The sequence below is a fragment of the Oculina patagonica genome, chromosome 13, assembly GCF_052425735.1.
Source record: "Oculina patagonica isolate OP01 chromosome 13, crgOcupat, whole genome shotgun sequence".
Taxonomy (NCBI): domain Eukaryota; kingdom Metazoa; phylum Cnidaria; class Anthozoa; order Scleractinia; family Oculinidae; genus Oculina; species Oculina patagonica.
In genome coordinates this window covers 7,803,187-7,817,284 of record NC_135770.1, presented here as the reverse complement: position 1 = coordinate 7,817,284, position 14,098 = coordinate 7,803,187, and the positions used below count along the sequence as shown (strand labels likewise).

Genomic DNA, 14,098 nt, shown 5'->3' with positions numbered 1-14,098 from the left:
GAACTGTTCTTCGTTTCCCTTCAGAGTTCGAGTTACCGGAGTTCTCCTGTATTACTTGAGGTGGATCACATATCTTATTTCTAGTTTTCATATTTCGAGATTTGCCTATGCCTGACCTCTGAAAGGTAAGGCTTAACTGCCAGGAATGAAAACTACACCGAGCATGAACTCACGTGACAAGAGCACGCGAGCTTGTTCCAGTCTCCTTTCGTGGTCGTGCAAACTACGGTTAGGTTGGTTACTTGGGCCTAGTAAATTGGGTAGTTTAAAATCTCTCGTAAACGTACTTGATTTTCTATTGGTTCTGTAGTGTAGCAGTTGTCATTGTTTTGGAAGCTAAGATCACTGTTCCAGAAGCTTATTTAGTCTATTGTTCTTGTTATTGCGATCGCGAAGTGATCTAAAGTCTTTATTTCAAGTATAGCACATAACAGTGAAAGACACTTAAAAATTTGAGGCCGTCAAAAAAAAAAAAAGGAATTCTAGCCTACGAGAGCTTTTACACTACTAGATTAAGGAGTTCATACACGAATGTGGCTCAAATCTTGTTCGGTGTAGTTTTCATTACATTCATATATTCATTTCGTAGTCATCTCTCTCTCAACGGACACCGCTATAAGACGGACATGCCCATAAGACGGACACCTAGTATTGGAGCCTACCGTTTTTCAATCGTTTTACTGCAACTAAACTCCATCTAAGACGAACATCTCTCTAAGACGGACAACGGACACTGGAGGAGTGTGTTTTTAGTTGAAACTGAATACTTCAAAACTACGTACCGACATAAAGCAAAGTTAGTCAGCGCCTTAAAGGTACCAAACCTACTTACCAAATACAATCCGCTATAACGAATTACTTCTCTGCTTAACACTTAAACTAGCGAATACATATAGACTTGCTAATGCAACATGTATCGAACATGTATGTACCGCTCACTTTCACGCAAAAGCAGTAAACTATCGATTGTAATAAACAAAGGAGTTAATTTTCTAGTTTGTAAGTTTTTTTAAAAGTAAGCGACTTTAAACAGAATTTAAACAGACATGTATTGATTATGCATAGCCGTTCAGTTTTTTTATTAGCTACGAATTACTGGTGTCACGTTACGTCGACTCTCTATAAGCCGGACACTTCTCTAAGACGGGAATTTGGGGCCCTTCCCGACGGTTTGCGTCTTAGAGAGAAGTCACTGTATATCTACCCCACTAGGCTTTTATAGATTGTGCTGGTAAAAGTAGCATTTAATAGTAGTAGCACTGCTCGTTTTATGGCCGATTTATAAGAAAGTTATGCTACTTTTTCAAATCGTGCTCTTTGAAAAACATGGCAAATAAGTCCAAATATACTTTTTTTTAATTAGAAGCCGTTTATTCTTGTTAGCTATATAAATCATTTTTCATATCCGTTTATTGTTCTTGTTGCTCTGAACGTCTTTCAATGACGATCTTCAAGAAAAAATGCAACCAATACTAATCGGCTGGCATGGCTGACACCACTTTGTAGCCTTGCCTATCAGAGATACTGGGACCGACATGATTTACAATAGATCTTCCGGCCCCGCAGCGAGGCTTCCCGGGCTCAGTAAACTGCAAATTCTGACCAAAACACCCAACAACAAGGTGTATTAGGGACTTGGAATTCAGCGTGCCTGTCAAAAATGATCCGATAATTATCCAAACAAGCGATTATGCTAGCAGTGCTACTTTTTAAAAATGGGAAAAATCATGCTAGTTTTCTCACATAATGCCAAACATTATGTTAGCACAATCTAAAAAAGCCTATACCCGACCCAGTTAATTACCTAAGTGTAACACACCACGCTTGCATCTTCATGATGCTGACAGTTGTTTTGTTCCCATTCCGAATGAGGACAAACTAGCAACGAGGCTTCTCCTCCCCCACAGTTGACATCATCCAACCAGATAGGATCAGCACCCTCACCGTATGCTGCACAGCAAGGAGCCGACAGGGCACCGGAGAAGCCCAGCTGACGGCACACAACTCCGGGATCACTGACTTGCCAGTTATCATCACAAACTGTGCCCCACTTCCCGTTGTGGTAAACCTCTACACGACCATGGCTAGCTCCTCCATTAACCAAACGAACTGCTGGAGATGATCCATAAGAACACTCTACACTCGCATCTTGGCTATGAGTGCACTCGTTGGTTCCCCATCCACTGTGGTTGCATTGATGAAGAGATGACTCCCCTCCTGAGCATGCTACGTCAACCATCCAAATAGGCCCAGACCCCTGACCATGAGTAGCGTTTGTGAAAGCTTGGGTAGCCTGTGGGAATCCAAGCTGCCTGCATACCACGTTTGCGTCGTTTATATCCCAACCATCGCCGCAAACTGTGCCCCACTGGCCGTTGTGAAATATCTCCACCCTTCCAGTTAGTGGCGTGCCGCTATCCATGAGACGGATGGTAGCTTCTGTAAGGGCTAACAACCCAGCACAACAACAAAGCAATAAAGAACATGGTAGGTTAGGCATTATTTCAAACAATTCAACGTAAGAGTGGAGGTTCGCTGAACTTGTTAATGTCCTAAATTATCAATGTTACATGTTGTCTCTACTCTCAAACATATCTTAAAGGAAGACACTTATGTACAACTACTTGGTCCCAAGAGTGTCTGCTTACGAAGAGGTTTGACTGACATCCAGGGAGAAACTGCAATTGTGTCAGATTTATTAGAAAAAAGGAGAAAATAAAGTACCTTTCTTAAATAATAATAACCAATTCATCAATACTAAATAGTTTATTGCATTTAAAAAGCAATATAATATTTGTTTTTTTTAATAAGTTTTCAATATTTATAGTTGCTTGATGAAAGCTGGGGCGTTGTGGGCTGGGGTATCTATTTTACGTGAAGTAACCAAGTTATAGTAACTTTTTAACCATATATCTGAACAACAGACGTAAGAAAACCTAGCAGGAGATGAAGGTTTCTCACCTTCTATAAAATAGTAACATGTCGTGAGATATTTCTATGGACTCGGAGATGTAGCCTACCTCGGTAACTTGCTCTAAAGCCTCGTGCTATTCCTGAGCTATCAGTTGTGAACCTGACATGAAGTTTGTTTGATGAGCTTGTAATGGGCGCAGGCAAAGTCGTACCACTAAAGTTGCCAATCAGAGGAGATGACGAGGAATCACCATCATACACATACAGATTATCTGCATCAAGCTGCGGAGTGCTGAATGTAAAGAAGGTCAGCTCCAACTTTGTATTTGAAGACAAAGTCCAGTTGCAGTCCATATTATTGTCATAAAAGTAGGTACCGCCAGAGTTGTAGTCGTAGTTGCTGATGTTAGTTGACAATATGATTCCGCTTGTGTTTGTTTGTTCAAGCAACAGATTTGCACAGGAGCTTGTAACCGCTAATAACGGTGCTGTCAATTAAATAGATAAATGTGACATTTAAGCAGAAAGAAATGTGAAACTAACACTTTTATCAACTTTGGGCCTGAACAAGTGACATCGACCAACAAGTGACATCGGGATGTTAGAACGGGTTATAAAAAGTCAAGGGTTTCATATTCCCGCCGAAAACCGTTAAAATAGAAAAACAAAAAACAAATCAGCACGCCTTTTTGGAGCTATAACGTCTGTTATGTTTCACCGTTTAAGCGCATGCACAGTTTGCACAGTTTAAGGCTATGTTGCACAGATTAAAAAAATAAAGAAGAAAAAGATTAAAAATACATAAGTAGTTCCTATATGATCCTTTTAGGCCTACACTTAACCCTGTGTGAAACAGGTCTTTATCATGTCTATAACCAACTTAAATTCTCGCATTTGATTGGCTCTTCACGCCTTATCCTAATTTTTTTTTATTTTTCACGAGTTGATTTAAACTCCACTAAGTCCCATAACCCTTACTAATCGTGCAATAATTATGCGATTTAATATGCTTTTCGAGTATACATTTTAAAATGGCCAGGGTACTTACTAGCCTGAGTGTGACAGTGAACTCCAGCGTATCCCGGCTGGCAGTTACAAACATATCCGTTAACCTGGTCAACACAAGTCGCTCCGTTTAAACAGGGATTTCTTGAACATTCGTTTATGTCTGCAGAAATGACATGTTAAAGCTTAGATTACACTGAGACAAGAGTCTTTTTAGTTACCGAAATGGTAATCAATTTCATCCTACGCATGCCTAGAAACAGTGTTCCAAAAAACACCCGAATACATGGTACAACGCAGTAATGCGTTCATTGACCAATCGGAAATGAATGGCCTACTTACCAGTCTGACAGTGAACTCCAGCGTATCCCGGCTGACAGTTACAAACATATCCTTTAACCTGGTCAACACAGGTCGCTCCATTTAAACACGGATCACTGGAACATTCGTTGATATCTACGTGAAAATAACTCAAAATATAAGAATATATACACACTTTAATGGGGAGACCACACAGTGCAAATTTACCTGCTACATGCATGTCGTCCAGGGTTTAACTGGTTTATGGTGACGGGGAGTATGGTTAGGAAAACGAATCCCCGATGAATACATGTTTGTAATTTTGCCCCCACTACGTACATGTCCCTACATCTCTCTGTCTACCGTACCAGCTGCTTTCTTCATAAAAAGGGAACAGTAATTGATTTTGTTGCTTCCACGCGTCACTTCTATACACGTTACCACAAAATCACGCCTCGTCCGGTGCAGGCTTCCTAAATCAACCCAGCAAAACATGGGCGTGTTTATTTGTTTATTTTCTTTTTTTTATTTGTGCCTTTTTTTCCTGAATTGTTGATAGATAATTGATCACCGCACAGATGGGTAGGATGGGTAAACAGAAAGCTGACGAACTATGTTTTCGCCATAAATATTATGTTACGCTTCCGTACGTTTTCGCTGATAGAAGGAAAATAACTGTTGTTTTCAAAAATATGAAAGTAAGTTGCTTGTTCTTACCACACGGTTCTTGAAAAAAAAAATCGTGATACACTGTGAGCGAACATTAGGTATCTAAACAAGTTTTATCTACGTACCTGGTTTGGGGTTGATCTTTTCTTGCAACTCACTGAATGTTTCATTAAGTTCTTTTATCGGCTTCGAGCAGGCTAAAAATATAATAGTAAGCAAGGTTAAGGTCGCGCAGGACCCTTGCAGTCATTATGTATGTATTTATTTAAAGAGTATGCACGAACAGCGACGACTGAAGACGAAAATAAACGAAATATTCATGATTATTTTATTCTTACAGTTCTTTGTACAAGTAATTACGCGCTATTGTTCTTTTTATTGTGTCCCGTGCGCTGGAACAAAGCGAATTATCATAATTATATTCACAGCTTTAAATATATAGTACATGTCGTTGTAAACATTGACTCGGAAGGTCTTCGGAAGCCACAAAGCCTGCAATTTTGTGTCCAAGTTTTCTCCGCCGACATAGACTATCAGGAGTTGATTTTCGAGGAACATAAACTTAGTGTATTCTTTTGTGTTCTGACAAGAGCGAATTTTGAAATTTCCTTCTCAAAATGAAGGTAGCACGTTTCAAAGTTTAGATTTCACATTTATACTCTCTTTAAAGCCATAAACTTTAAGCAGCATTATCTGTATTTAAACTTTTAAGAGCTTGTAACATTACAGTAAACGGTCATCTCTCAGTAAAAGGACAATCATGATGTAATTCCATTATCCCCTAATATCTTTGATAAATTTAAGAGGAATCGATGTTCAAAATTTAGCGAATTAAAGCTTTTCAAGATAGCACCCCGTCAGGAAATTTGGCTAATGAATTTATTAATGAGCAAGGGTCCTGCGCGACCTTAAAGTCACTTTAAAACTCGTGAGAGTAGGATTATGTCTAACTAAACACAAATATAATAAGACACATCGAATTCGAAGGAAAGGCCCAAAAATGAAAGTTTCCAACTAACGCTCTGATCACTGCATGTGACAAGTTTCAATACATTATGTTTTCCTTGAGACCGGCAATAAAACACGAAGAAAAACATAGATTTTGAGATTACGAATTTCACGTCTTTTGCCGGTCAGTTTTGGCAGCAAAATATTATAGCCAAACAGCAAAGTCGAGAGCATGTGTTTCACCGTCATCCTTGCCACGAGGATTTTACGACTTTTCAGGTATGTCAGAACTGGTACGTATAATTATTTACCTTTGCATTTCTCCAGTGCTTTTATCCTTTCGTCCTGTTCTTTCATTACTTCTTCCTGTTCTTTCATCCTTTCGTTCAATTTTCTCACGGTTTCTTCCAATATTTTTGTTCTTTGTTTTAGCCGTTCTCCTTGCTTACAATTTGCCAGTACGGGTTTGAAATCTTCCATTAGAACCATGAACAACAATAGATAAGGCCAAAGAACAATCTTCAGATGAGTGGCCATATCTGCGAAACAAACAAACGTTAAACAATGCAAGGGAAAGCCTTTTTTTTAACGAGAATCTATAACACGCATTACCATTCTACATGCACTTCACGCCCTGCTCACCCTGAATATGCGCCAATATTATTACTGTAAAAAAGTAAAGGAAGTTCAAGTTCCAAAGTTGCCGCTTAAGTTTTCCAACGTCCTAAACCTGCAAAAAATGAACATACGAACAATTAGTCAGAAACCATGTACATATTACTGTACCAAAACATCATACAAAACACAGAGAAAATAGCCAAAAGAGAACTAAAACATACTTCGTCTCTAGTTGCACCAATACAATGTAGTCTTCTGGAAGTGAGCACTGGTATTGAAGGGAACAACGTTAGTAGTAGAGATGACATGTAGTCCCCCTATTGGCTGTTGATGACCTCACAAGGTGTACCATTGGTTGCCTTAAAAATGCTCTGACTACTGACTGTTGCTAAAGTGAAAATAATTACCTAGCAATTTTACCGGCGGTTCAAAAATGTGATTGTGTAAAAGGGAAAACTATTGATTTTAAAGTCAAAAACCAAGCCCGATGCAAGAATTTAAAAAATACACGCTTGTGCAGATGATTTCAGAACTAAAGCGTAAAAACGAAAGATTACAGCGGAACGTCTTGCGTGGAAGCATGTTGACCGATTGCTTGTAAATTCAGCTGAGATAGTCTGCTCTTATTTCTGCTTAGATATCTATTTTCCAGGCTTACTAAAAATTATGCCGAGATATAGCTATTTTGCTCACAATTCTAATTAGTTATCTGTTCCGCCCTCAATAATTCTTTCTCAGATGTATCTTTTCTGCTGGAAATTCTGCTCAGATGTTCCTGCTGTACTCGAAATTCTGCATAGATATTAATAGCTCTTCTGCTGGAATTTCTGCTCAGAATAACTGCTATTCCATTGGCGTTCTGCTCAATTAAGTATCGAAAAACATTTTCATCTCACAAATGTTACTGATTTGAGAGATATTTTCGTTTAAGCAATGCTGTTGATTTTCACTCATGATATGGCATTTTGCCTTACTACTGGTGAACTTCAAACTGGGCTACCTTTCTTATTATCTTAAATGGAGATAGCTAGAAGCTAACTTATAAAAATGAAGCATTGGGAAACCCAAACCGAATCTAAACAAAACAAAATAAAAGAAAACGGCAATCTTTTTACTCACTGATTATTTAAAACCTGAAAACACAGCATTGTGGCTAAACAGCGACTCTTATTTTCCTGCGATATAAGATGATTTACTTCACTTAACATGTGAACTTCCTTTTCGTCGTTTATTAACTGTCCTTTTAAGGCCCGTTTACAAAGGCGATTTTTGTCGCGCAGCTGAATGCAATTTTTGCTGCGCCGAAGTTGCGTCAAGCTTCGAACATGTTCGAAACTCCTGCGATATCGCGGCGATTTTATGGCGATTTTATAGCCGTGATATCGCGGCGACTTGATGCAATGCAACTTAAGCGGGACAAAAACTGCATTGAGTTGCGCGACATCTTTAGTAGCGAACACCTTGGTACGACTATCTCGTCGAACGCTTTTCCCCATTTTCCTTCAACCGTCGAAGAATAAGTAAACGACAAGATCCATATTTTACCACAGCGGGCAAGGAACGCATTGAATGTCAAATTAAGCCATAAAGACCGCGCGACTTCCCGAAGTTATCAGTCGAAAACACGGTATTATGAATCTAGAATAACTACAGACACATACTTTTAATTATAACTTATTGGGTGCGTATCGAAAAGTGCCCAAAAATTGACCCGGCAAATTGAAAATCAAAATTGTAAAAGAATTTGCCGACATCTTCGCTACTGGAGACGCGTGTAATGAGGGAAGTATCGTGGGAAGTATTCATTCGCAACAAATGTTATGAACGAATTAACACTAAACAATGGAAAGAGATATCATTTCCTTAAAAACTTTATTCGAAAACCCATAAGTTTATCGTCCAAAGCTATTTTCGTAACACATAATGCATACTAGTGAATGAGATCCCTACATGCAAACAAAAACAGCTAAGCATAAGACTAAATCCGTCTCAAGTCGGGGCGAATTTTTACCGGCGTCGATTCAAAAATGTGATCTAGTCGGAGGGAAAACTATTAGTTTTAAAGTAAAAAATCAACTCCGATGCAAGACTTTCAAAAATACACGATTGTGCAGATGATTTCAGAACTAAAGTGTAAAAACGAAAGATTATAGCGGAACGTCTTGCGTGGAGGCCATGTAAACCGATTATTTCATTCATTACGCGCGACTCTAAAGAATGATATATAATTTTGCACAAGATGGTTGTTAAGCATTTATTCTTTTTTAAACGCCAACAAGTCTGATACAATTCTTGAACATGTTGCGTTATTCGCACATCACTATGCTTGAAAAAGGCTCCAAATGACTAGCCAATTTTATTTCCTTCAGGCAGTGGTCTTATAACGAGTGCTTGTTGTGCTTGAAATTCAGCTGAGATAGTCTACTCTTATTTCTGCTCAGATATCTATTTTCAAGGCTACTAAAAATTATGCCGATGGAAATTCTGCTCAGATGTTCCTGCTGTACTCGACATTGTGCTTAGATATTAATAGCTCTTCTGCTTGAATTTCTGCTCAGAATAACTGCTATTCCATTGGCGTTCTGCTCAGTTAAGTATCGAAAAACATTTTCATCTCACAAATGTTACTGATTCGAGAGATATTTTCGTTTAATTAAGCAATGCTGTTGATTTTGACTCGTGATATGGCATTTCCTTACTACTGGTGAACTTCAAACTGGGCTACCTTTCTTATTATCTTAAATGGAGATAGCTAGAAGCTAACTTATAAAAATGAAGCATTGGGAAACCCAAACCGAATCTAAACAAAACAAAATAAAAGAAAACGGCAATCTTTTTACTCACTGATTATTTAAAACCTGAAAACACAGCATTGTGGCTAAACAGCGACTCTTATTTTCCTGCGATATAAGATGATTTACTTCACTTAACATGTGAACTTCCTTTTCGTCGTTTATTAACTGTCCTTTTAAGGCCCGTTTACAAAGGCGATTTTTGTCGCGCAGCTGAATGCAATTTTTGCTGCGCCGAAGTTGCGTCAAGCTTCGAACATGTTCGAAACTCCTGCGATATCGCGGCGATTTTATGGCGATTTTATAGCCGTGATATCGCGGCGACTTGATGCAATGCAACTTAAGCGGGACAAAAACTGCATTGAGTTGCGCGACATCTTTAGTAGCGAACACCTTGGTACGACTATCTCGTCGAACGCTTTTCCCCATTTTCCTTCAACCGTCGAAGAATAAGTAAACGACAAGATCCATATTTTACCACAGCGGGCAAGGAACGCATTGAATGTCAAATTAAGCCATAAAGACCGCGCGACTTCCCGAAGTTATCAGTCGAAAACACGGTATTATGAATCTAGAATAACTACAGACACATACTTTTAATTATAACTTATTGGGTGCGTATCGAAAAGTGCCCAAAAATTGACCCGGCAAATTGAAAATCAAAATTGTAAAAGAATTTGCCGACATCTTCGCTACTGGAGACGCGTGTAATGAGGGAAGTATCGTGGGAAGTATTCATTCGCAACAAATGTTATGAACGAATTAACACTAAACAATGGAAAGAGATATCATTTCCTTAAAAACTTTATTCGAAAACCCATAAGTTTATCGTCCAAAGCTATTTTCGTAACACATAATGCATACTAGTGAATGAGATCCCTACATGCAAACAAAAACAGCTAAGCATAAGACTAAATCCGTCTCAAGTCGGGGCGAATTTTTACCGGCGTCGATTCAAAAATGTGATCTAGTCGGAGGGAAAACTATTAGTTTTAAAGTAAAAAATCAACTCCGATGCAAGACTTTCAAAAATACACGATTGTGCAGATGATTTCAGAACTAAAGTGTAAAAACGAAAGATTATAGCGGAACGTCTTGCGTGGAGGCCATGTAAACCGATTATTTCATTCATTACGCGCGACTCTAAAGAATGATATATAATTTTGCACAAGATGGTTGTTAAGCATTTATTCTTTTTTAAACGCCAACAAGTCTGATACAATTCTTGAACATGTTGCGTTATTCGCACATCACTATGCTTGAAAAAGGCTCCAAATGACTAGCCAATTTTATTTCCTTCAGGCAGTGGTCTTATAACGAGTGCTTGTTGTGCTTGAAATTCAGCTGAGATAGTCTACTCTTATTTCTGCTCAGATATCTATTTTCAAGGCTACTAAAAATTATGCCGATGGAAATTCTGCTCAGATGTTCCTGCTGTACTCGACATTGTGCTTAGATATTAATAGCTCTTCTGCTTGAATTTCTGCTCAGAATAACTGCTATTCCATTGGCGTTCTGCTCAGTTAAGTATCGAAAAACATTTTCATCTCACAAATGTTACTGATTCGAGAGATATTTTCGTTTAATTAAGCAATGCTGTTGATTTTGACTCGTGATATGGCATTTCCTTACTACTGGTGAACTTCAAACTGGGCTACCTTTCTTATTATCTTAAATGGAGATAGCTAGAAGCTAACTTATAAAAATGAAGCATTGGGAAACCCAAACCGAATCTAAACAAAACAAAATAAAAGAAAACGGCAATCTTTTTACTCACTGATTATTTAAAACCTGAAAACACAGCATTGTGGCTAACCAGCGACTCTTATTTTCCTGCGATATAAGATGATTAACTTCACTTAACATGTGAACCTTCTTTTTCGTCGTTCATTAAGTGTCCTTTTAAGGCCCGTTTACAAAGGCGATTTTTGTCGCGCAGATGAATGCAATTTTTGCCGCGCCGAAGTTGCGTCAAGCTTCGAACATGTTCGAAACTCCTGCGATATCGCGGCGACTTCATGCAACTTCGCCGAGATATCGCGCCGAAGTTGCGAACTCGCGGCCATTTCATGACGATTTTATAGCCGCGATATTGCGGCGACTTGATGCAACTTCAGCGCGACAAAAACTGCATTGAGTTGCGCGACATCTTTAGTAGCGAACACCTTGGTACGACTATCTCGTCGAACGCTTTTTCCCATTTTCCTTCAAACGTCGAAAAATAAGTTAACGACAAGATCCATATTTTACCACAGCGGGCAAGGAACGCATTGAATGTCAAATTAAGCCATAAAGACCGCGCGACTTCCCAAAGTTATCAGTCGAAAACACGGTATTATGAATCTAGAATAACTACAGACACATACTTTCAATTATAACTTATTGGGTGCGTATCGAAAAGTGCCCAAAAATTAACCCGGCAAATTGAAAATCAAAATTGTAAAAGAATTCGCCGACATCTTCGCTACTGGAGGCAACGTGTGTAATGAGGGAAGTATCGTGGGAAGTATTCATTCATAACAAATGTTATGAACGAATAAACACTAAACAATGGAAAGAGATATCATTTCCTTTAAAACTTTATTCGAAAACCCATAAGTTTATCGTCCAAAGCTATTTTCGTAACACATAGTGCATACTAGTGCATGAGATCCCTACATGCAAACAAAAACAGCTAAGCATAAGACAAGACTAAATCCGTCTCAAGGCGGGGCGAATTTTTACCGGCGCCGGTTCAAAAATGTGATCTAGTCGGAGGGAAAACTATTAGTTTTAAAGTAATAAACCAACTCCGATGCAAGACTTTCAAAAATACACGATTGTGCAGATGATTTCAGAACTAAAGCGTAAAAACCTAAGATTATAGCGGAACGTCATGAGTGGAGGCGTGTTGACCGATTGCTTTTTCTGCTGAAAATTCAGCTGAGATAATCAGCTCTTATTTCTTTTCAGATATCTATATTCCAGGCTTACTGAAAATTTTGCCGAGATATAGCTATTCTGCTCACAATTCTAATCAGTTATCTGTTCCGCCCTCAATAATTCTTTCTCAGATGTATCTTTTCTGCTGGAAATTCTGCTCCGATGTTCCTACTGTACTCGACATTCTGCTTAGATATTAATAGCTCTTCTGCTGGAATTTCTGCTCAGAATAACTGCTATTCCATTGGCGTTCTGCTCAGTTAAGTATCGAAAAACATTTTCATCTCACTAATGTTACTGACTTGAGAGATGTTTTCGTTTAAGCAATGCTGTTGATTTTGACTCGTAATATGGCATTTCCTTACTACTGGTGTACTTCAAACTGGGTTACCTTTCTTATTATCTTAAATGGAGACAGCAAGAAGCTAAGGGCCTCTTTACGTGAGAGTTTTCGTCCCGGGATGAATTCATCTTGGGGTCTGGTCATTTTCTTGTTGCTGTCTACATGAACTCATCCCGGGATAAGTTATTTCGACGATTTCATAGCATGGGCGAGATGAATTCAACCCGGGCGGGATGACTTACGTCCCGGCATTCCGGGATGCATATGAACACGCTCATATTAAATGAAATTTTTTTCATTCCGGGACGAATTGGAAATTTATGCCGGGACGAAACTAATCTCGGCTCTCATGTAAAGAGGCCCTTACTCATAAAAAAGCATTGGGAAACCAAACCGAATCTAAACAAAACAAAACAAAAGAAAACGGCAATCTTTTTACTTACAAATCATTTAAAACCTGAAAACACAGCATTGTGGCTAAACAGCAACACTTTTTTTTCCGGGATATGAGATAATTTACTTCACTTAACTTGTGAACTTCCTTTTCGTCGTTCATAAAGTGTCCTTTAGTCATCTTTAGTAGCGAACACCTTGGTACGACTCTCTCGTCGAACGCTTTTTCCCATTTTCCTTCAACCGTCGAAGAATATTTAATGACAAGATCCATATTTTATTACCACAGCGGACAAGGAACGCATTGAATGTCAAATTAAGCCATAAAGACCGCGCGACTTCCCGAAGTTATCAGTCGAAAACACGGTATTATGAATCTAGAATAACTTATTGGGTGCGTATCGAAAAGTGCCCAAAAATTGACCGGAAAATTACAAATCAAAATTGTAAACGAATTCGCCGACATCTTCGCTACTGGAGGCAACGATACTTCTCCCGGGAGAAGTATCGTGAAAAGTATTCATTCATAACAAATGTTATGAATGAATAAACACTAAACAATGGACAGATATGTCATTTCCTTAAAAACTTTATTCGAAAACCCATAAGTTTATCGTCCAAGGCTATTTTTGTAACACGTAATGAATGCTTGTGAATAAGATCCCTACACGCAAACAAAATCAGCTAAGCATAAGACAAGACTAAATCCGTCTCAAGTCGGGGTGCATTTCCAAATTTTATTTAGAGCGTAGATCATGTCATCAAAATAAATTTAAGTCCATAACTTTCCATTTTTAACTCGGAAAATTCCGAGTTTTGGTGATGGGGCCGATTTCACTCCTTCCATTCTTCACTCGATTCCTGTTAACATTTTAATTGGATAATTGATTATTTAATATCAAATTGAATTATCATTAATTTGTGAAGCAGGTAGGGGGCTAGGTAAAATGCGTACACTATTTGTGTTATTCTAGGACGTACACAAAGGCTATATATTTGTTTCTGAAGGCCCAATGCTCTCCTTGTGGTACGCATTCTTCCAGCCATAAACCAAAGCACAGAGAATTTTGCGTTAAACGCATGCGCATAAGACTCGAGGTGACAAATATTGCCTCAATCACAAGAAATCTACATTTCTAAATACCGTCCAATGGTAAACACCGAGATGACTAAACGTCGTACCATCCATGATCGA

The 14,098-nt window shown here is 38.6% G+C and overlaps 1 protein-coding gene across 1 annotated transcript; it reads right to left on the bottom strand.

Annotated features, from left to right (window-relative positions):
- Positions 1-1,804: 1,804 nt before the first annotated feature.
- LOC144635092 (scavenger receptor cysteine-rich domain-containing protein DMBT1-like) lies at positions 1,805-3,282 on the bottom strand. Its single transcript, XM_078494172.1, has 2 exons — positions 3,021-3,282; positions 1,805-2,448 (listed from the first exon to the last, which is right to left on the bottom strand). The coding sequence occupies exons 1-2, from the start codon at positions 3,265-3,267 to the stop codon at positions 1,805-1,807; spliced, it is 891 nt and encodes a 296-aa protein (XP_078350298.1). The 5' UTR covers positions 3,268-3,282.
- Between the last annotated feature and the right edge of the window lie 10,816 nt (positions 3,283-14,098).

What these genes read in the sequence shown, in the direction of transcription:
- LOC144635092 (XM_078494172.1), bottom strand. Translation starts at nt 3,267, where the DNA reads ATGGACTGCAACTGGACTTTGTCTTCAAATACAAAGTTGGAGCTGACC. An exon ending in CTTTAGAGCAAGTTACCGAG is followed by an intron (nt 2,449 to 3,020) that starts GTAGGCTACATC and finishes CTGGGTTGTTAG; the next exon opens with CCCTTACAGAAGCTACCATC.